We start from the raw sequence: 23664 nt of genomic DNA, 5'->3' as shown, positions 1-23664 counted from the left end.
AATAAACAACCAACAATGACCAGCCTTCATGCTGCCCTGAAATATTGCAGGCTACCAAATTTTCAAAAAATAATGAATAGGACAAGTGTCAAGTGGTAATATTGAAGAAGAAGAAAGAGAGAGACAGATTAAAACAAAAGTAAAGTAGAGACGACCAGCACCTTTGCCAACCATTTCCAAGGAAACGAGCGAGGACATCTGCGTTATACTGTACAAAACTGTATAACCTAATACACGAATATTTATCCGGACTCGGTCTTGACTTACAAATAGTTCCCATACAATATATATTATGAAGAGAACTTCTGGAGCTAGTTTTTCGTGCATGGCGGAAGTAATACAGTCATTCCTACAATCTGGGAATGCTGGTCTTGTTTCAAACGGCCTTGCACGTTTAAACACGAATCATTTTTGGCTATAGACAACACTGTCGGCATCGTGTGTGTGTGTGTGTGTGTGTGTGTGTGTGTGTGTGTGTGTGTGTGTGTGTGTGTGTGTGTGTGTGTGTGTGTGTGTGTGTGTGTGTGTGTGTGTGTGTGTGTGTGTGTGTGTGTGTGTGTGTGTGTGTGTGTGTGTGTGTGTGAAAGAAAGAAAGAGATTGTGTGCATTTTACCAGTGTTGGTTGCTTAGCCACGTGTCGCCATATATGCTAATGACGAGGACGGCCGAGAATACGGTCTTCTTGTAGCAGTGCTGGTCATAGATATAAGACCACGGTATAGATATATGTTTAACTACAGGACTTGTATTGGTCAATAATATCGTTTCGTCACATGCGCGCACCTGATAGCTCGCGCTTCATACAAACGTTTTCGGACCGCGGCACAACTAACACGCGACAGTTACACCGTAATATGCACGGATGGACTTGTTGCTGGGCCATGCATGGTATTTGGTGAAGCGGTGCCCTTGCATTTGCACCGTTTGATGAGTGCGTGATTGTGTCCTTTCGTGCACTGCTTCATCAAATATTGCATTGTAAATGGTACGGCACTACGTCACAGCCGAAACGGCCTCTAAATTATCTGGCGAGATTTCGTTCGGGGCCGTAATGAAAAAAGCGTCATTTTTTTATCATATACAACGAAGCGTTCAAAATTATTCCATACTTCCCTACTACGGTATTTCCCGCCACCAGATCGTATAGTTCGACGTGCAAAACGCCAGACTTTTGTTATTGTAATAGCGCTTCATTTAACTAAGTTATATATAACAATAGTACCGGGGGTTTTACGTCTCAAAATCACAATGTCATTATGACAGACGTCGTATAGTGAAGGGCTCCGGAAATTATAACCACCTGTTGTTCTTTAATGTGCACTGACACAACACAGTACACGGGCTTCTACCATTTCGCCACCATCAAAATGCGACCGCCACGGCCAGGTTCGAGCCCCTGACCTTCGGGTTGGCAGCCGAGCACCCTAGCCACTGTTCCGCCAAGGCGGACTACTAAGTTCTACAAACTTATTTGTGCTTTGCATGCAAGGACTGGTTTGATTGATTGATATGTGGGGTTTAACGCCCCAAAACCACCATTAGATTATGAGAGACGCCGTAGCGGAGGACTCCGGAAATTTCGACCACCTGGGGTTCTTTAACGTGCACCCAAATCTGAGCACATGGGCCTACAACGTTTCCGCCTCCATCGTCAATGCAGCCGCCGCAGCCGGGATTCGGTCCCGCGACCTGTGGGTCAGCAGCCGAGTACCTTAACCACTAGACCACCGTGGCAGGACCCATGCAAGTACTGTGTTGAGCGATTTAAACAAAGCTAACACCCTCACCATGCAATTCCTTGGAACATACAGCACAGCCACACGCGAGAAGAAACAAAGGGCAATCGCAAGCATTACCTGTTTGTAGTTTTGCCTTGCGTCGTTGTTTGCGGCTGCTTTGTACTTCTGGTCACTACACGAATACAAACAAATCAGACAAAATCGCCACTATTCATCAGCTCGCATATAATTACTCATCAATGAAGCACGGCGTTCTTCCGAGCCGAACACTCGCAATGATTGACCGAGTGGGTGGGAACATTTCGAATAAGATGAACCCCAACGCATACAGCCACGCACACATCAAAGACCAGCGTGTTCGAAATTTGCGGATAGCATGCATGCATGTTACTCACAGCATGATACGGCCGAAGTAAAGAACAAACGAAGCCGTCTGCTACTTAATAATAATATTACGTCCTAAAACCACGATATATGATTGTGAGGGACGCGCTATAGTGGAGGGCTCCGGAAATTTCGACCATCTGGCGTTCTTAAACTTGCACTGGCACTGCACAGTACACACGGGCCCTTCTATGCCGCCTCCATCGAAATGAGACCGTCATTGCCGAGATCGAACCCGCCACCTTCAGGTGAGCAGCCGGACATTCTGTAGCCACTGACCCCCGTATTCTATAACGTCCCTTCACTCAAAGCTTCACCTTCACTTGGCAAAGCCGACGAAAGCGCCCTCTCTAGGTACGGCAAGTCACTGCATATTAGCAATAATGTGGTGTGATTCTCAAGCAGCGCAGCGTCATTTTCAGCCGAGTAGCAGCGCAGTGCTCAACTCCGTGAAGTGAAGGGTGAAAGTCGAGTCGAGAAGCGTTTGTGAATACGGGGGCGAGTCCGCCGAGGCGGACACCGTCCCCTACTGGCCTGAACGTGCCAGTAGGGGACGCTGCATACGGACATCTTGAGAAAAAAAGGTACTTGCGCGTCACGTGCGCGCTGGACGAGACGAGAGCAAGTGCGCATGCGCCAGTTGTCACTGGAAATAATTGTGCGCACTATCTTCCGTGCTATGTGCATACATATGATTTTCAACATTTTTCATTCGAACAACACGTATACATATCAAACGGCGCCTTGTGGTCGTATTCTCAGAGACTCGCGCTTCAATATTTTTTTCTTTATTTGTTATTCTTACTTTTCTACGTCGTCAGCTCGTAGAAAATCGTGGCCGTACGTGTTGCCAGATGGTCACTTATATCAGGCACGAAGTGCTTTGGATAAGAGGATATCAGCAGATCTCTGAAACGAGCCCCGTCTACACGATTAATTTGGTTGGGCGCGAGCACTAACAAATAGTTTGGTCACGTGGTTCGATAACCGAGCTTTCCTGCTGAACAACTTCTGCCAGTCAAACAGTGAGCTGCCAAGGCAGCGCGAGGATGGAGCACAAGCACTGATCCACCATCAGCGCCCTTAAAAAATGTAAGTCGACGTTTTCGCCCGCCGTGTGAGCGGATTCTTTAGCTTCGTAATCCCGTCCCGGGTGTGTCAGTGGGAGCCCTGTATAGCTTGAGCCGAGCAGCTTTTTAAAATTTATTATTTTTGCCTGTGTTTTGCTTCGTCCTTGCGTTAGGTATTTTCTGGTGCAGGCATTGAAGCAAACATTATGTGAGAGCCTTTTCAACTGCGATTATCATGTTGCTACGTCTTGTACGTTTCAAGGCATGCAGGTATCCTGCTTGCGAGCACCCCGCCGTGGTCTAGTGGCTGAGGTACTCGATAAACAATTGTATCGGGCCAGTTGGTAAGGATCCATCTTGCTAGGAAGCGCAGCCACTAATACAAAGATCCACTTGCGCTTTTTCTTCAAAAAGCGCAAGTGGCGATTGAGTCGGTATTTGATATTAAGCCAAATGTGTCACTCAAATCTGTACGAACAGCTGCAAAAAACTTGTGCAACAGCCTTCTATTGCGCGATTTGGCTAAACAGATCATGAAAACAGATAAACTGGGCTTAGACTTGTCTTTTAGTTGCAAGACGCACAAAGATGGTATGCCGTTCCGGGTAATTATTTCGGAACAAGGTTCTTGGCAAAAAAAAAATGTGGCGTTTTTTCTACAGGAAAAGCTGAAATCTCCTTCAAATTAATGACTCATTTCACACTAAGAATTCTGAGCAGATTGTGAATTTTTCGGTATCGAATGCCAAAACTATCATTAAGTCGTTGTCCATAGATGTGAAAGATTTGTATTATTCTTTACCCCATGAAATGCTTCTAGAATTTGTTGAGCAGTGCATACTTGAGCATGGTGCAGTGACCTTTCAGAACACTTGTGGTATGTCAGTGAGAGGTTTTCTGGATTTACTGGCTTTGTACTTAACGTCCACATTTGTTAATTGGAATGGGAACACCTATATCCAAAAACAGGGTATTTGTATTGGTTCGGCTATTGCACCTGTCCTTAGTGATATTTTTATGGCACACTTAGATCGATTAATTGATGAGAGGTTGTCGGGAACTGAGGTTTTAAAGATCTTCAGGTTTGTGGATGATTATTTGGTTTTTTTTTGTTGTTGTTGAAGTGTGATGCCAAAGAGTTTCAAAGTGTTGCTGTTTTGACACTTGGAGTATTTGAGACAGTTTGTCAGCCTCTGAAACTTACACATGTAGTGCCCTATGGTGATACGCTCAGGTTCCTAGATCGGTCGTTGCAATTTCAAGATGACCACGTTTGTTGGCTTTATGAGCCCAGGAGCAAAAAGCCATTGTTGCCTTTCTCTTCTGCCCATACCAAAGTAGTGAAGAGGTCTGTTGCACGAATGTGCCTTTTTAATTCGTTGAAGAAGTCATGTTTTCACCTCATGAAGAAGAGCTTTGAGCAACAGGTTTTGCGACTGAAGGCAGCAGGCTACCCGCAACGAATGGTTATAAGCGTCGCTGAATCGCTACATAGGGACCTAAAAAAACAAAATAGGGAGCGTATTAACACTTTCCTGCAGCAGCGTAAAACGGCTGTTGTCCCCTATATCCATAGTGTGGCACACAATCTTAAAAAGATTGGTAATAAGGTGGGCGTCCGAGTGGTTATGTCTGCTCCTGAAAAACTGTCCAGAATATGTCGCCAAACTTGTCCTGTTTCGAAAGAAAAGAAAGGTTGCCAAATTAAGCATCGCAATAAATATGTTGAGTGTGCACAGTCGGTTCTTTACAGAGTGCCCTTGTCATGTGGTCTTGTTTATGTGGGAACAACCGAAAGATGTATTAATGAAAGGCTAAAAGAGCACCACAATAAAGTGCAGAAGGGTACTGATGGTCACTTGGCGATCCACTGTAAGGAGTGCGGTTGTGTGCCTTATTTCGATAACACGTGCGTGCTGCATCGAGACGGAGATTTGTTGACCCGTTCGATAGTAGAAGCGGCTGAATGACACGCGATGATTTTGATTGTGTTAGTGCACCCTCTATCTCGCTCACGCGGAGAGAACTATGTTTTTTGGATGGTGTGATAGACAATAACGGATAGTAATGTACGGGACTGGCACGTGTGTTTTTTGTTGTCTACCATTTTTAACTTTTTTATTCATTTTTTATTCATTTTTTATTCATTTTTTATTCTTTTTCTCTTTTAATCCCCTTTATAAAATCTCACGTTTGTAATAAACGTTTAGTTGAAGTTAAGCGCTTGTGTTGTGTGTTCTTTGTATAGTGGCTGCGCTTCCTAGCAAGATGAGGTACTCGGCTACTGACCCGCAAGTCGCATGATCGAATCCTGGTTGCGGTGGCTGCATTTTCGATGGAAGGAAAATGCTGTAGGCCCGTGTGCACAGATTTGGGTGCATGCTTAAGAACCCCATGTTGTCGAAATTTTCGGTGCCCTCCACATACGGCGTCTCTCGTTATATGGTGATTTTGGGAAGTTAAACCCCCCATGTTAATCAATCAACCCCGCTTGCGAGAATTATACTGTTGTCGTGTGAATGCGTGAAACCTGCATACAATGTGTCGTTCCAGTTATGTTTTACGAGTTGTTAACGATGAAAGTCCAGTAAAACTGAAAGCTAGGTAATTGGATGAGTGGAAGTTTATTTTTTACGTGTGAATCAATGTACGGAGACAAGGCAGAAATGGAAGACGCGAATGGGCAGTGCAACCGCTGCACTTGCAACAAGCTCATGTTGGTAAAGAAAACCCGCTTAATGCACACAACCGTTTTTGTCCTGTCTATTCGTGTCTTCCATTAATGCCTTGTCGCTGTGCGCTGCTTAACACATATAAACTACATGCCCGTCAGCGTCCCCGAGGTAATTTCACGTGGTTGCCTTTAGTATTATTAAGAACACGCCGGCTATTCATTGGGTCGTAAGAAACGTTGGCCTGGAAGGTCGCACTGGTGAATGCTCTCCTCCAGCCTCAGGCACACACGTGGATATATTCATTAGGGTAGAAAGGCTTTACCGGCACACCTCTATGCCGGAAAAACAAGCTTCGTAATTGAAGCAGAAATCAAAACTTAGCGGTGATTTGCTTCTGCAACAGCCCACTTTTTTTTTTCGCCTATCAGGGCGCAAAGCTGCTGAAAGCTAGATCGTTGAAATTTTCGACGGCGTATACTAGGGCAGGCCTTCTAATCGCACCGTAATCTTGGCACGTAAAATCCCATTTATTGTCTGACCGAGTAAATTAAAGGAAAATATTTCGTGACGCCGTCAAAAAGTTGTAAGACGTGGCCGACCCCCCTCCGCCCACCTTGTGCGTCCACCAATGTTGTTCTTATCTTTTTTTAACATGCCCGTCGCATGTGTAGTACTTACTACCTTTAGTGAGGGACGTTGATTCGTCAGGAGAGTCGTTGTAGTGTCTTTCCACGAGTCAATTCGCGACTTTCCTTCCTAAACAGCGACAACGTGCATCGAATGGGTTTTCTACGCGCGTAAGCTTTCTTAACTTTGACTATCTCGATAAATTAAACCGCATTTAGACATATGGACTTGAGCTTTCGCTCAAGGCAGGCGTTAAAACAAGTGATAATCATGATTTTGTGGTTTAAAGCCGGCCACCCATTAAAACATACACGCACGTTATTGCGCGTATTCCCTCGAGACCACGTAGAGGGTGCATAGCAAGTTCGAAAGAATTTAACGCGCATAAATGTTCGTGGTTTAAGGCACGCTATCTATTACACGGAATACAATCATATGCGAAAGTTCACTGACTCGAGAAGTTTTCAACTTTATCGATTATGTTGCAGTAATCCACAATTTGTACTTCTCCAGTAATACAGATGTGTTGGCACAGTTATCTCCACTTCTTACGATTTGAAATGCGATGAGGCGACATATATTTGACATGTCTTTGCTGTTCGTCAATGTTTGCGACTTTTAAACTCTGCTGTTTTGTTTGTTATCACCTGCTTCACCGACCTTCGCGAAATAGCTTCATATTAGATCAGGTAGCGCCAGAATACGAAAACGCAAGCCAAGAACATGGCGCTCGCCTATATGTTCCTGTCTTGTCTTCGTATTTTTGGGCCACCTGCACTACGTTCTTATCAACTCGCCCGAATTTCCGTTCGCGTAAAGTTGGTTGAATGTGTGCGCTCCGTGTTCTTTGTTTTCTTTTTTTTTCGTCCCGTGTTCTTCGCGCACGTCCTGAATGCCAAGGGGCCCATCACAATCTATCTATTCACTCTTACACTTTCAAACCACATAACTAAGGAATATAACAGTAACATACCTCGTTATATTACCACGTGGTCGTGACGTCAACGAAGGCAATAGTTCGCGAGTCGAAGAAAGAACCCCTTGTGGTCAAAATATCCGAAGTCCTCCACTACGGCGTCTCTCATAATCATATGGTGGTTTTGGGACGTTAGAGTCCACATATAAATCAATTCATTATTTGGCCGGACCTGTGGCCGGAACAATGAAAATCAGATTACAGCAACGCAAAGTAGCACTGACCTGAGCTGCGAACACAGCGTCGGCCGTCAATAAATTCGCAAGTGGTGATGCACGTCGGCATTTATACACGTGCCATCGAATATTCCAGCGTTATCGCTAGCGGCCACGGAGGTTTCAGAAGAACCTATAATGTTCGCGTAACATCTTAACAAGAATATACTACAGTCCTGACGATTCTCGTAAGGTGCAGGCGCGGTTTGCGCTGAGCAATAATTACTTGAATTGTAACGGGGCGATAACAAAACTGTGTAATGAATGTGGTAATATCACCAAATCAACTGTGGCTGCTGTTTTATAACGTGATGTGGCGATACCTCTTTTTTTTCTATGCCTACATTGTAATATTTCATTAATCACCCGCTTCGTACTTGGTCGCACGCTTTCTGGGCTATACCCTGTGTACTATAGGTCAGGTCTACTCAGGCTGTTCTAACAGCTTTTAGCTGCCCTTCTCGTAACGTATTATTGTTGCGAAATAAATTATAATTTTATTGCGATAATATCCTCGGTAGCATAACGTTCTCTCATTGAAAGCTACGGCACTGTTTAAGCTTTTTCCCGCAGCATATTGTCAAGGGGTCGTGAAGTCGACGAAGGGAGCGAAGATTAAATTGTTAATTCTGCCAAAATTTTTGCCTGTTAACGAATTTCAATTACGGCAATACACACTTGCACTGATAACTGCGAACTGAGCATCGGCCGTCGATAAACTGACAAGCGGCGAAGCGCGTCGGCTTTTATACATGTGCCGTCGAATATTCCAGGCTTATCATTGGTCGTCGCCCAAGCTCTGGAATGATCTCCAGCGTTCGCGTCTGTCGCGCAATCTTAACAGAAGGATCTGCAACAAACTTAAATTATCGGGTAGTTCTGGTATAGACGGCATAAACCGCAAAATCTTGAAAAGCAGTCGGCATTCTTAACACTATCTTGTCCTACATATTTGAACAATCCCTATCAACAGGTGACATCCCCGATGATTGGAACGTGGGAAAAATTTTCTTTAAGGCCGGTTATAAACGATGTGCTACTACCTGCAGACCCCCATCACTAACAAGTACCCATGCAAAATGCTCGAACACATCATCGTTTCTAACTCTATTTTTTATTTAAAAAAATGACTTCTTTTATGCTAATCAGCGTGGATTCGAGAAAGTACTGTCGTGTGAAACGTAGCTCATCGAATTCACCCATGAACTACCAGAATATTGACAATGACTTCCAGACAAATTGCATATTTATCGACTTTTCCAGTCTTCGATCGCGTATAGCCCATACCCGCCTCATATAGCTATACTCTCCTCTCTATATTTAGATTGGTTAACATCCATGGATTCGAAATTTCCTATAATCTCGCAAGCAATTCAGTCGTACGCAACCATTCCTTCGATATAAGTGACGTCACATCTGGAGACCCACAGGAAAGTTTTTTAGGTCCTTTTTTGTTTTTAATTATCATTGACCTCCCCGACAGAATTGCCTTAACATCGGGTTATTCGTGGACGACTGTGTGGTTTATCGTGAGAACGTTTTTAGTACTGACCACACTGCCTCACAGCAAGACCTTGATAGAGTCAGCAACTGGTGTTAACGTGGACAAATGCAAGTTACTTTCAGTCGTAAGCATACCAAATCGGCATTTGATTATTCGCTTAGCAATAATTCTGTAAGCCAGACATCTATGTATATATATCCTTCGGCATTCATCTGACATCAGACGTATCTTGGCCCAACCATATAAAAAAAATAACAAGGGCCTAACAAACACTTGGTTACCCAGAATGTTCGGTCAACGAATCTAAAACTAGCCTACTTGTCCGTCCACAGCTGGAATTATCATCGTCCGTACGGGTAGAGGAGTTGACAGACCTGGCGCTTGGTTGTTTATGGGTACTCGCCTCGAAAGGTAGCCCCATAAGGTTCTGAGAAGGCCCCTGGGCGTACGTTAATTCACCACAGCCTTGGTTAAATAGTTGAACATCCGCCGCGTCTGTGGGAGGCAAAGAATCGTTGCCGCCAGGTACCTATACTGGCTAAATAGGTACAAGCGTGCTTCCGGCCTGGTGCTTGGCAGAACGAAGTTGTCACTTGGGAGGGCATCCACACCGTGGGAAAGTGGCGGCATGGGACCGCCAGACCTAAAATAAGGTCATCCTTTTTTTATTTCATTAACAACGGAGCCTATGTACTGTACACATGAGTATAGTCACATTCACCCGTTACTTTCTTAATTCTTTGCAGCCGCAAGCTCAAATCATTCATGTACTGTTAAAGGAATACTGCACACAAACTTCGGCTTCGCTTTTTTCTGCTACAATGTGTTGCTGAGGGGCTTGTTAATCATAACACTGCACATTGTTTGCTGCTGCCCGCGACAGATAATTACCGGTTGCTTATTACCCGTGGTCATGGGAGGTTCAAACCAGTTTTCGTTAGCAACAGCTCGAAATAAAAGCCGCCGGATACAACGGTCACCACCTAGCGTATGCAGTTCTCGACCACGTCAGCACACAGAGCTTTGGCGCACTTCCGCACCATCCGCATCAAGTTCTTTCGAACAAGAGACCAGAAAGCAGTAGTCGTCAAACGCAACTTTCAATGGGCGCGCCGCGGTCATGGAGTCGCGAACAGCTGGAACACGCCGCAAAAAAAGGTGTGTATGACGTCATAATTTGTTTAGCAGACTGCAGCGTGGTGACGAGAGGGAATTCCCCATGGGGTTTCTTTTGATGGTGTCAATACCTTAAAAATTAAACTTCTAAATTGCTGTAAAACACTCTCGAAGCTATAGTCGCTGTTCTGCATATGATGCGCGGATTTTTCCCGGAAATAGATCCCGTGGGCTATCCTGCCCGCTAAATTGTTTCGGTACCCCCTTTACGTTTTCTTTCCAAGCTTGCGCATTCGCAATGAATGCTTTATTTTATTTGAAACAGCCACAAAAACGCAGTGCTTCCATTACCTTTAAATAATTATTCGTTCAAAATGTTGCAGATTGTGCTCATCTTACTCTGCACGTAGAAGCATTTCTACCACAGATTATCGAGACACTCTAGCGCTGATATCCAGAGCTTCAAACTCGACTACTAGGCAAGTATGAGAATTGTAGTCGGATGTACAGACTTTCCTCGCCATTTGCCTTTTACCTGCATGCCATGGTGACACTGCGCATTATCTTTCAACAAAAGCATAACTGTGGTAAGTCGTCTTTAACGTAATTATGTGCACACAGATTGCTCACTAATGTACTTGTGCTCGCTTCGATGTTTGCACGAGCAAACACGGCAATGTCGCAAAAGCATCTGAATCGCGAAGCCACACTCCGAAAGCCAAGTTACGTACTAACAATACTTAATTTTCAATTATGAAGTGATCATATGTGCATACCACGCGGAAGCGACAGTTTGAAACTCTTTGCACATCTAATGCAGCATGGCAGAACCCAATCATGGAAGGCCACGGCATCTTTACCAATACAATCCCGGGTCCACAAGCAGCCTTCAAGATGAAGACAGCCAAGGACCTGTCGGAGGAGGAGCATATGGCCGGGGACCTGTCGGAGCAGGAGCGTATGGCCAGGGACCTGTCGGAGCAGGAGCGTATGGCCAGGGACCTGTCGGAGCAGGAGCGTATGGCCAGGGACCTGTCGGAGCAGGAGCGTATGGCCAGGGGCCTGTCGGAGCAGGAGCGTATGGCCAGGGGCCTGTCGGAGCAGGAGCGTATGGCCAGGGGCCTGTCGGAGCAGGAGCGTATGGCCAGGGGCCTGTCGGAGCAGGAGCGTATGGCCAGGGACCTGTCGGAGCAGGAGCGTATGGCCAGGGACCTGTCGGAGCAGGAGCGTATGGCCAGGGACCTGTCGGAGCAGGAGCGTATGGCCAGGGACCTGTCGGAGCAGGAGCGTATGGCCAGGGGCCTGTCGGAGCAGGAGCGTATGGCCAGGGACCTGTCGGAGCAGGAGCGTATGGCCAGGGACCTGTCGGAGCAGGAGCGTATGGCCAGGGACCTGTCGGAGCAGGAGCGTATGGCCAGGGACCTGTCGGAGCAGGAGCGTATGGCCAGGGACCTGTCGGAGCAGGAGCGTATGGCCAGGGACCTGTCGGAGCAGGAGCGTATGGCCAGGGACCTGTCGGAGCAGGAGCGTATGGCCAGGGACCTGTCGGAGCAGGAGCGTATGGCCAGGGACCTGTCGGAGCAGGAGCGTATGGCCAGGAACCTGTCGGAGCAGGAGCGTATGGCCAGGAGTTTGTCGGAGCAGGAGCGTATGGCCAGGAGTTTGTCGGAGGAGGGTACGGCCAGGAGTTTGTCGGAGGAGGGTACGGCCAGGAGTTTGTCGGAGGAGGGTACGGCCAGGGACCTGTCGGAGGAGGGTACGGCCAGGAGTTTGTCGGAGCATACCCCCAGGGGCATATTGAATACACCGCAAGACAATCAAACCCTGTGGGAACGTACTCCAGTAAACAGCTGGATTCTGCCACATCCCTTCAATTGCACAGTGCATATGGCCGTCACTCTGTCACTAGTGAATCCGGTAGTTATGCAGCTGCTGTAACCCCTCAACAGGTCTCGTCTCTTTACCAAACATTCGAAAACTACGACTACAGCCCGTCAATTGAACCACCTTCACAGTCACTTCCAGGGGAACTCGCTAAGCTCAGAATCCACGGCCCACAAGAAACTTTTCAACGTAGGCCTCCGCAACGAGCAGATGAAAGATGGCATAGCAAGCGGACGGGCACGTACACCACACATTCTCCGATGCAACGTGCAGTCGGTGGTCACCAAGTACAGGCACAGCAGATTGGCTATGAAACTTCAGTGCAATCACAACCTGTAACGTCTGGGCTCCACAGGTACGGGGCGGAATCAAGCTCCGACCACGGGAAGGCTCCAAGAAGGCCATACTCGGGATCATCCAAAAATAGTAAGTTTCTTTACTTTAAGCACGTGCTTCTGAAAGGGACACTATGGAGATAGAACAGATCTTATTAGTAAATCGCGTCCGCGACACCCCCCCCCCCCCTTGCTGCGAAAGGGCGCTCGGTGTGCGAGCCAAGACTCAAAAAAGTTTTGGTAGCAACGCCTTCTTGAAGTTCTTGTCACCACGAAGTCATAGATCTTGGCGGCCTAAATAAGGCCTAAAGAAGACGTTAAACGCGAAAATTTTGGCATTAATTTTTTCATGGTGGTAAAATGAACGAGTGGGCCTAGCCCAAGGAGATTTAAAGAAACTTTTTTAAACATCCTTTGCCTAACCAAGTGACGTTGAGTTTACTCGTGTTTATTGTAGACCAAATACTTTGTCACTCACTTGTTTTAACATGTAGTAAAACAGATAGCTGGGCGAGTTGATATGAATCCATAATATAATTTTTAGCACTCACAAAAAATGGGTCAACAAAGAAACAGACGAATGCTAACTCACTTTAGTGTCCCTTCAACCATAACAAATAAACTATTGCCGTTTAAACGTGGCTCCAAGCAGGTACGCAAGATTATCCGACCAAAATTTTTGGCTGGCAAAAAATTTGTCATATAAAGCCTTGTTATCGCTATCACAGCGTCGTTTTGGTATGTATAAAACCCGAAATTTTTATTTGGGCTACAATGACAGTACAAACGAAACGACGCTATTAACTACAGTGGCATTTCAGCACGCGATGCCACGTACAGCCAACCAAAAGACGACTTCGGACTTTTCTTCGGCATACTCCGAGTAAGCAGTTAGGGCCAATCCTTTACAGTGGGCTCCATTGTATCGGCCGACTCGGCATCTATGCAGCTAAGCTATTACACATCTTCCCGCGAAAAAATTCGCCAGCCAGCCATTCAACTGCGAAACAAGCATGTACAGCGTCCCTTGCTCTGGTTAAAAACTACCCCCCCCCCCTTTTTTTTTTGCTTCATAGCAGGAATCAGCACCCATACACGGGAAAAATTCACGGGGCAAGAAAGTTTGAGAGGACTTGTACCGTGAATCTGCGCTGTTTTCCCGATATGAAGCAAAGCCAACAAGCTCCAGTTATTACTCTTTCAAGATTCTGTTCTTGAGCAAATTATACTATTCACGAATTCGAAGTCTCATATATCTACATATTTATTTAAAAGCCCCTTACAGGCTCCTAGAGGCATTGTGTGAAGGTAGTGATACAAGACACATTGCAGGCGCGTATAGTTTGCAAAAAAAAAATCAAAAATACGAGGACAGCATAAAACGTGATATTGTAACACAGGTTGAGAACGCATGATACAATGCGATAGCATTACTTTCTTTACAACGAAAACAGGCAAGGAAAAAAAATACTTTCAATCGTGATAGCTCGTTTGCACAAATATTACAGAACGGATGCTGCATAGGGTGGCTCGTGCAAGAAATATCTAATGTGTGTGATTGCACATAAACGACAATAAAGGCTCTGAAAAAAAAACGGGAAATAGTTGTGCAATAAAAGATTACTTTAGCAGATATGTGTTCAGTATATCCTTAGTTTTTTTTTTATCTTCAGAAGCATTGCTGTTGGGAAGGTCGTTCCAAATGCCAATGAATTTTGGAAGATTGGAATAGTTCAATCAGTCTTTCCGTCAATGAGCATGAAGTTAGTGATTATATAAATGTTGTGACCTATATGGGGTAGTTTGAAGCTGTAAAAATAATGACGGTGCCTTATAGATGTATTTATGAAACAATGTTAGCCGGACGATGTCCCGACGATTGTGCAAAGGAGGAGAGGATAAGTCGAGTATTCTTTACGTAATGTTTTTGTTATAGTCGTAACAACGTGAAATGAAATGTGCCGTCATATTCTGTACAGAGTCGACATTAAGGGGCGAAGCCCCTGATGCCATGGGTCGTTCCCTCCTCCTTAGTCGTAGTAGTATGTAGCCCCCTCTAGTTTGAGTTGCTCAATAGGTGGCGTTGTGTATATGACATAGCTAGATGACGTTAGTTGTTGTCACAGCATATCCACGGAGTAAATGATGAGTAGGGCGAAGCGTCTATTCGTCCGGACGGAAGCACGAACGAACGGACGCTGCGCTCCACTCATAATCATTCACTGCATGTATATGCTGCAATATTTTTCGATTATTCTTGATGGGGAGACCAAATGAATGCCGCGTACTCGAGCTGAGATTGTACAAATGCTAGATATTCTATTTTACGAATATCACTAGTCATCATCATAATCGGCCTGCCTACGCGTGCACTGCCGGGCAAAGGCCTCTCAAATGATCCGCCAATCAACCCGGTCTTGTGCTTTCCGTTGTCATCTTATACCTGCAATTTCTTTATCTCGTCGGCCCACTTAACTGTCTCCCCTTTGTGCGTTTACCTTCTCTGGGAATCCAATCAGTTGTCCTTAATGACCAGCAGTTATCGTGCCTATACGCGCTACATGCCCGGCCCATGTGCATTTCCTCTTCTTGATTTCAACTATGATATATCTTTAACCCCGGTTTGTTCACTGATCCTCTGTCCAATTCTTCTCTTTTAAGGTTACACCTGTCATTTTTATTTCCATCACTCGTCGTCCTCGGTTTAAGCTGAACCATCTTTGTAAGCATCCAGGTTTCTGCTCTGTAGCTAAGCACCAGCAAGATGCAGCTGTTATTAACTACCTCTCGAGGGTTAGGGGCAGATTACCATTCATGATTTGAGAATGCTTGCCGAATATGATCCACCCCATCCTTATTCTAGTTATTTCACGCTCATGGTTCGGCTCCGCGGTTACTACTCGTCTTAAGTAGACACATTCCTTTACAACTTTAAGCGTCTCCCCGCAAAGTGCTGTTTTCTGCCGAGACTGTTGCACATTAGTTTTGTGCATAGTAACCTTCAGACCAACTTTTCCGCTTTATGTGACCAGTTCTGTAATCATGAGCTGTAGTTCGTTTACTAACTTATTCATAAGGGCAATGTCATCAGCGAATCGAAGGTTACTGAGATACCCTCCATTAACTCATATCCCCAACTGTTCCCAATCTATGGTCCTGAAAACCTGTTGTAAAACGTGGTGGATAGCATTGGAGAAATTGGTTCTCTGATTTACACCCTTTTTTATTGGTATTCTGTCGCTTTCTTTGCGGAGAACTATGGGGGCTGTGGATCCGCTGTACATCTATTCTTTGATGCCTTGATTCCGTAGTGCCTGCATTACTGCTGATGTCTCGACTGAGTCAAATACCTTCTCGTAATCTATGAAAGCTATGAATAGGGGTTGGTTGTATTCAGCGCATTTCTCTATTACCTGATTCATAGTATGAATATGGTCAATTGTGGAATAGCTGGCACGAAATCCTGCTTGGTCCTTTGGCTGATTGAACTCTAATATCACTCAATTCTATTAGCGATTATTTTTGTAAATAGTTTGTAAGAACAGAGTAAGCTGATCGGTCTGTAATTCAAGTTTTTCACGTCTCATTTCTTATGGATTAAGATTATGTTGGCGTTCTTCCAAAAATCTAGTACCCTTCCCGTCAAGATACCCGAAGGTTCTTCGGGACATACGCCCCTATAGTTGGTCAGCTCCCTTACTTTACCAGGTGTTCAGTCACGGAACCCATATATTGGTCGTGGCTGCTGTCCTGACGCGCCCAACCATGAGCTGTTCAGCCATAAGGTCTTAGCAGCCGTGCAGAACCGCCACAAATCCCTCTTGGGATTGGCTGACTGAATTCACGAGCGACGCGCCGAACCATGAGCTGTTCAGCCACAAGGTCTTAGCAGCCGTGCAGAGCCGCCACGAATCCCATTTGGGATAGGCTGACTGAATTCACGAGCATCACCACTCCCCCTGCTTATCTCGAAGTAGTCCGCCACGCGTTGAATCGGGGGCCACGGAACTCTGCTGCTGATCCGAAGGTGGTGGGTTCGACTCTGGCCGCGGTGGTCGCATTTCGCTAAGGACCCTCAAGGCCTGGGTGCTGTGCAATATCAGTGCAGGCTAAAGAACACCACGTGGTCAAATTTTGAGAGCCCTCCACTGCGGCAGCTGTCGTGTCGTGGATTTTGCGATTTAAAGCGCCCAGACATTATGAGCTTTCACGAGAAACTTAACGATCCTCGTAGATGAAAAGACATACGTTGTGTTTTCGGTGGAGGAACAAGCAGATAATTTCAAGGCAAGCTCATTGATATTGATTCGTCCAAGATAACATAACGCAGACCTTTCATTTGCTATAAACAACTGTTATATGGCTCAATTCAACTGCAGAGTGGCCTCCTACCACGCCATCGGGTTTCTACACCAAAAGCCAATCAAGTTCAGACGAATCGTATCAACAAGGCTTCAGTCGTGGTTCTTGGAACTCTAACAATGAAAGGAAAGTTAGCGAAAGCCATCGCCCAGGCACCAGTCAAGGTACGTCTTGCAACCTACAGGCTGTTTAACAGGCTGTTGAACAAGCAAATTTCCACGATACTTATGTGACCAGTTCATTGCTTCGTTTTCAAAGTTCTGGTGAATATTACAATATTGTTTATGCCGATGGCTTCTACTCGTCTGCCTTGTCATTAACTTAGCCATCAAGTGTAGATCGGAACTAACGACTTTTCGTCATGTGTAATACTGACTGAAAATCGTATTATGTCGCAAGAAACTTCGAAACTGGTGTGTAAGGACTCTGAAAAGAAAAATAGTGTGCCGGTACTTGAAGATGACTTCCAGAAAGAAGTTATGGCCTTTCGAAAAATCCTGCATGAATTAAACTTCAGGCGCAGTGTCTCTACGTCGTTAAATGCGCAAGGTGGCACTCCAATCATATTGTGGGTGTCAATTTACTTTTAAAGCAGCTTCCCTAACGTCCTATTAGTATCTATTAGTATTAGCCGTTCGTTGCTAATGCTACCTTTTCAATTACTTACTCTTCCCTAATGGCACTGCGTATCCCGCGCAGTTTGCGCGTATACTATCGGAAGCAATATGAGCAAGGACACACACGAGCACGTGGCGGCCATGGTCGGTCCACCGGAAAGGCGCCACGTACTGCTAACTGTCGGCACTCCCGCTTTGTTAGATACACAACTCCAGCTGATTGTCTGCCCTTTGCAACAAAAAAAAACTGATTATGTGATAACGTCACCCTCTGATGTCATAATTCGCATATTACCAAGAGCTGTGATGTCACACCACATGCCATCACAGCATGACGTCATCGCATGGTATCGCTGCTTCGTCATCAGTGGGCTTGCTTTCGAGGTGCATAGAGTGCAGAATTAAAGTTTGCAAGCCTCCAATACCAGAGGCTGTGCAGAACCACGGTGCCAAAATAGTTGGGTTGCTACGAAGTACGAGTACAGTCGAGGGAGGGTAAAAACAAAGGTGGCTTTAGCCTTGAAGTTATCTTAGTCGAATCCACCAGGCCCCCTGTATTACTTTTGTTTGCGTGTGTGCGTCACACAGAAAACCAAGATGTACGATTTCAATATGTTGCTGTGCGTGTGGGGGGGGGGGGGGGGGTTTGCTTTACATGAAGTCCCGCAGACGCGCAACGGTGTATCATGCATACATACGGCGCGTCGTATCAACAGACCCGTGGTGGGAGTGACAATCCGTGAAAATCGTCCCCCTTCTCACTTCATGACAGCCATCAAAGTATTCGTCGGGTTGATGTTGGAGGCTCTTTGCCATGTGCTCGCGTGTTCCCGGCCATATTGCTCACAACAGTACGTATCAATGACAGTTTTCAATGGCGCTGTGCGGCAAGCCCGCGGTGTCTAGCGTGGTCACGTGGTCGTGACGGTTAAAGCCGAACGGTGGTTACGTGTCTAACGGACCGGTTACGTCAAAATACAAAAATAAGCACGCACATGAAGGGCGAGAGGGCGTAAGTATTCTTTTGCACGAAAAGGAAAATCTGGCTAGCGAAGCATTTTCTGTAGTATTGATTCGCCATTGCGGCACGCCTGTACAACCTACTCACCGCGACGTACCCTGCTCCCCTTTTTCAGTGTCTTCCCCGAGCCAGTCTTCCCCGTCGATGGACGGCGCCACATCAACCAGTGGAACTGTTGCGTCCACTAAAGTTAGGGCGAATCATTTCCAGCTTAAGATGCAGACTAATATAGTGTTGTACCGCTACAGTGTTGAAATTAGGCAAGTTGACGAGAACGGGAAGACTCTGCCAGAAGGCGAGAAAGTTGGCACTTCCGCCAAGCTGCGTGCGTTCGCAGTGTTCGCCAACGCACTCGACGATCAACGCCCTATTTTCGACGGACAGGAATCATTTTACTCGATGAAGGACCTGCAACAGGGCCGTACGAAAATTGTCAGCTTGGGTGGAGAAAAAGATAAACGACATTATAGCGTCCGTATCCATGACAGGAAAGAGCTGCAACATTCAGGTCACTGGACATCACTGGCCGCAGACTTTGTGCAAGCGCTTGACGTAGCCATTCGCTGCGCCCTGTCCAATGACCGCATGCGCATTGGCAGGCTCCTGTTCGGCAAAGAAGATGACGAAAAATTGGTAAAGCGATTTGGTGAGACTGGTTTGGAACCCTACCGTGGCGTTCTCACCAGCGCCCGCCGGGGGCAGTCGGAAATGTTCTTAAACGTGGACACGATACTGACTGGCTTTTACAAGACCTGTCCACTCACCGATCTGCTGCAGGGTTTAGGCAATACTGTCCAGACGATAGCTTGCCCACTTAACGAGGTGTGTGTGAAGTTTCTCAAAAGTCTAATAGGCTTCAAGATCGAAGTCAGGCATCAGGGTTACACACGCGTTCGCAAAATCGAGTCTATCACGCCGGAAACTGCCGCACAACTAAAGCTTGGGGAACCAAAGGACTCGACGACAGGTTCAATAGCAGAGTACTTCGATAAATATGGTGGGCTTCAATATCCTGATCTTCCATGCGTAAAGGTTGTCAGTAGCAGGACATGCTATTACCCTTTGGAAAAGTGCTTCTTGAAGTTGGGACAAAAAGGCACCAGCAAACTACCGTGTGAATTGGCGCGTCCCAAAGAAAGGTTTGAGTTTGCCATAAATATTGTAAACGAATTGATCGAAAAGCGCGAACAATACTTTAGTCCCTTCGTCAAAGAGATTGTTCCAGAACCTGTCGAGACGGAGTACAAGATCTTGCCTATCTTGCAGACTAGTCGCACGACGGTCCTTGCAGGCGAAGTGAAGTGGAAAATAGTGAACACATGTGAAACCAATGCGTATATTGAGGACTTCATAAACGGTATACAGGAGGTAGGAGGTGAAATGGGTGTCGCAATGTCCGATCCCATGCTTGAAGGGCGGCGCCCTCCGGGTATTAAACCCGACCAAAACGACCACAGTGGATTCCACATCGTCGTTTTTGTTTTGAATAGAAAGAACTCCGTTCACTACCCCCGCATCAAATATTTGGCCGAAATTAAGTGCGGCTTGATAACTCAGTGTGTCGTGCAGAGCATAAAAATGAAAGGACGTAATTTTCAAATGAACGTAATGCGCAAGATAAAGGCAAAGCTTGGCGTCGTTGACAAAGCCATGCCAGTCGACAAGCTCTCATTCGAGGATTTCCTCGTCATGGGCGCCGACGTCAGCCACCACAGCCCCAATGAGTCGAAGCCTTCCGTCGCCGCCATCGTCGCCAGCATCGATGACTGCGCCTCTCGCTACGTTGCTGCAATCCGCCCTCAGCAGAAGTTCAACAATAAGAAACGCGTCGAAACGATTATGGAAATGACGAGTATGGCCAAGGAACTTTTCGGTTACTGCGCGGAAAAACTGCGCAAAAATCCCAAGCACATATTATTCTACCGCGATGGCGTTAGTGAGGGCGAGTTCCGCAATGTTTGCGGAACGGAGCTGGCAAACTTGAAACGCGCGTGCCGGAATGCGTTTGGTGTTGAGCCGAAAATCACGTTTGTTACGGTCCAGAAGCGGCACAGGACCCGCTTCACGCTCAATGACGGTAACGTGCCTCCAGGCACGGTTGTCAACACGACCATCACGCAAGAACCGGAGCGCGAGTTTTTTCTGTGCTCTCACACTCCCGTCAGAGGCACAGCTCGGCCCGCCCATTACCGCGTGTACGTCGACGAGTGCGACCTCCCACCCGAGAGGCTACAGGAGATCACGTTCAGCCTATGTCACATGTACGCTCGCTGCGATACGCCGGTGTCCATCCCAGCGCCAGTCTACTACGCCCACCTTGCTGCAGCTCGTGCGAGCTGCCACATGAAGGGCAATCCACAAGACACCACGGATCCCATCAATATTGCAGAAAGCGTGAAAAAAAAGATGTTCTTCGTTTAGAAAAGGGCCCTTTTGTCGTGCTTCTCGACGTCTCGTAACAGACGTCATGGACTATGGCTGTTTATTGCACTTCATACTTTATTGCAGTGGTCTTCAGGCAGCCGCTCATTTGTGTCCTAGCTTCCATCACGCAACCAAGAAACTTCAGTCGAGTGACCATCCGAAGACCAGTGCTACCCTTGGACTGTCCTCACTTTTTAAGTTTATTTTTAATTTATTTCCTGTTCCTTACTTGAAGCGCACACTCGTCATTTTATTAACACGCACCACTAGTGCAGTTTTAGGATTTGACATCGAGCATGTCTTTGATCTCCATACGCATGAACAAGCCTTTATGAAGACTCTTCCAAGTGTGCCGCATATTGGTGTTTGTACTGTGACAACTGCCGAGGTCTTCCTCGCGATTAAAGGCTATATACTGTCTGACTTCTGACTCTTGTGCATTTTGTTATCCTGCTGGATCTTCCGCCTGCTGCTAATATAAGGACGAACAACTCCCAGTGCTGTTAACTAATCCTAGCTAGTCTTCTGTACCAATCTGTAGAACTCTGTGGTGCGCCACGAAGGAGATGTCCGTGTCCTTCCGCTGTGCGGTTTCGTAAGCATGGCTTGCGCAGTGTCTTGCGCAGTGTCTTCGTATCCTCATTTTCGAGGGCGACTCAGAAGTTTATTCCTCAAAGTCGCAGCTATCTAAACGAGATAGAGTTCCTGAGAGCTAGCCTGAGTAGAAGACACGTCATTTAGACAAGTCTATATATGGTGTTCTCAGACTGTTGCAATAAAAACTTCCTGTTGCTAATCAGTTTATATATAAGTGGTTATACCAGAAGAGAAAAGTGCCTTTGCAAGCGCGTGTATTTGCTTACTTCCCACGTGTTTGACTGCTTTTGTGGCATATCTTTACTAGCCAGCAGAAAGTACAGCATGTAACTTTTGACGTTACTAACCAGGGAAGCTTTCTTCGAGTTTTAAACTTGGCAACTGCAAAGCTACCTACGTTGCCAGATCTTGCGTAGATTCCGCCGTAAATCTGCAGTAATGTTACCACTTGTAAAAAAATTTAGGCTAGTTTTACTATTATTGACTACCTTGGAATAAGTTTCGTGCTACGATATGGTACATATATAAGCAAACGGGTGCATGCGACGTGTAGAAAACACCATTTCTTCCAAACTTTGTGGCTGTTAACCAGTACCAGTCATGCGATTCCAGTGTAAGGGTATAAATAGCCTTCAAGCTGCAGTAGAACTTTGCTATGCCACAGTCGTAGAGTTTTGTGCGTTCGCTTGCATGTGTACTCTCGCTTGTGATCCGTTCATATGCGTTATCACACTCGAGACCTGATACCTAGAGACCTGATCACATCTGAATATGATGTGATCAGGTCTCTAGGTATGTGCAGTGATGCGGATTGCCACTGCACAGTTGCATGAAGGCGTTAACAGCCATTAATGTACGAGTACAATTCTACTTCGTTTATCGTGTACTTTCATAATATACTCATCTCAGTATAGCAACACACACGCGCATATAACAAAATAGGCGCAAACCTCTAGTAATGAATTAACCGTTTGAGTCGGCACTATTCGTTTCCTAACTATAGGTAGTTAATTTCTCTAACCTGCATTATACTACCTTCACTTCATAAGAGAATCGTGTTTTTTGTCACGGTGAACGGTCTGTGTTCAGTTACATTAGCATGCCGACCCCCCCCCCCTCCCTTTTTTTTTCTTGCGCAACTCGGGAGTTCCTCGGATCACAGCAGCTAAACGAGTGCACAATAAACATGTACGCTACATACTCCATCACGCGTTATCTCATTCGCGAAGACGATCGCACTTGTCGGTACCATCTGAACTAAAACTGCTCGGCCTATGATCAATCAGTCCTGATTAGGAAGCGCTATTTCCTCCCACCCTAATCGCAACACAACAAGGCGCTAAGAACGACAAACAAGGTGCACAACATTAAACACTGGTGTAATGCGGGCAAACAAGGTGCAGCACTAAACACTGGTGTAAGGCGGGGGCAACGATTCACACGTTTCGCGCAGCTTGTTTTCGTCGAAGAGGCCTCCCAACCAGCCCACTTTGACGCCCTCCATGAGAACAAGGGTTGAAGCTACAGCTAACAAAAACTTGGGCAGATCCCACACCTGGAGTGAAATTGTTTCATGCGTTCAGCAAATAGACACCAATGTAGCATTTTGATGCACTTTATTGGCTTAGAGCCACACGTTACAGTATCTACCGACGTGTTTTTAGTAAGCGTAGTGGTTGCATGCCCATCGTGGCCTTAGAGGCACGTATACTACATTGCGTGTGCCGCAAAGGAGCTATACTCAGCTGCTCACCCGAAGGTCTTCAGTTCGACCCCGGCGTCGCCGGTCCAATTTCGATGGAAGCGAAACGCCAGCAGCACTTGTACTGTACGATGTTTGCGCACTTTGAACAACGCCAACACTTTACGGGACTCCCCTGTACACGGAGTCTCGCACAATCATGTCGTGGTTTTCAAACCTGACATCAGAGATACTGTTACGCAGAAGAAACTATCTGTGAAAAACAGTACTCAAGTCGTCTGCCGAGATATTTCTGCTATAGGTAATTTTTATATGTAGCTATAAACGCTAGGTTTATAGATTTATATGAATATATATTAGAGATGTATGTGAACCCTAGGTTATTATTATTATTATTATTATTATTATTATTATTA

General features: G+C 46.0%; 1 protein-coding gene across 2 annotated transcripts; it reads left to right on the top strand.

Moving 5' to 3' along the window:
- Window positions 1-2953: 2953 nt before the first annotated feature.
- LOC119174850 (protein argonaute-2) lies at window positions 2954-21372 on the top strand. 2 transcript variants are annotated; one of them, XM_075895042.1, is made up of 4 exons: window positions 3071-3215; window positions 11127-12616; window positions 16905-17051; window positions 18641-21372. In XM_075895042.1, the coding sequence occupies exons 2-4, from the start codon at window positions 11128-11130 to the stop codon at window positions 20944-20946; spliced, it is 3942 nt and encodes a 1313-aa protein (XP_075751157.1). In that variant the 5' UTR covers window positions 3071-3215; window position 11127; the 3' UTR covers window positions 20947-21372. The 2 variants fall into 2 exon arrangements, with proteins under 2 accessions (XP_075751158.1, XP_075751157.1); XM_075895043.1 differs by lacking the exons at window positions 16905-17051; window positions 18641-21372 and having other exon boundaries at window positions 2954-3215; window positions 11127-12382.
- The last annotated feature ends 2292 nt before the right edge of the window (window positions 21373-23664 follow it).

This window comes from Rhipicephalus microplus, chromosome 5 (assembly GCF_043290135.1).
Source record: "Rhipicephalus microplus isolate Deutch F79 chromosome 5, USDA_Rmic, whole genome shotgun sequence".
Classification (NCBI taxonomy): domain Eukaryota; kingdom Metazoa; phylum Arthropoda; class Arachnida; order Ixodida; family Ixodidae; genus Rhipicephalus; species Rhipicephalus microplus.
This window is presented reverse-complemented; position numbering and strand designations above follow the sequence as displayed.

Coding starts and splice junctions, on each gene's coding strand:
- LOC119174850 (XM_075895042.1), top strand. CDS start 11,128: ATGGCAGAACCCAATCATGGAAGGCCACGGCATCTTTACCAATACAAT. Junction 12,617..16,904: donor CTCGGGATCATCCAAAAATA/GTAAGTTTCTTT, acceptor ATTCAACTGCAG/AGTGGCCTCCTACCACGCCA. Junction 17,052..18,640: donor TCGCCCAGGCACCAGTCAAG/GTACGTCTTGCA, acceptor CCCCTTTTTCAG/TGTCTTCCCCGAGCCAGTCT.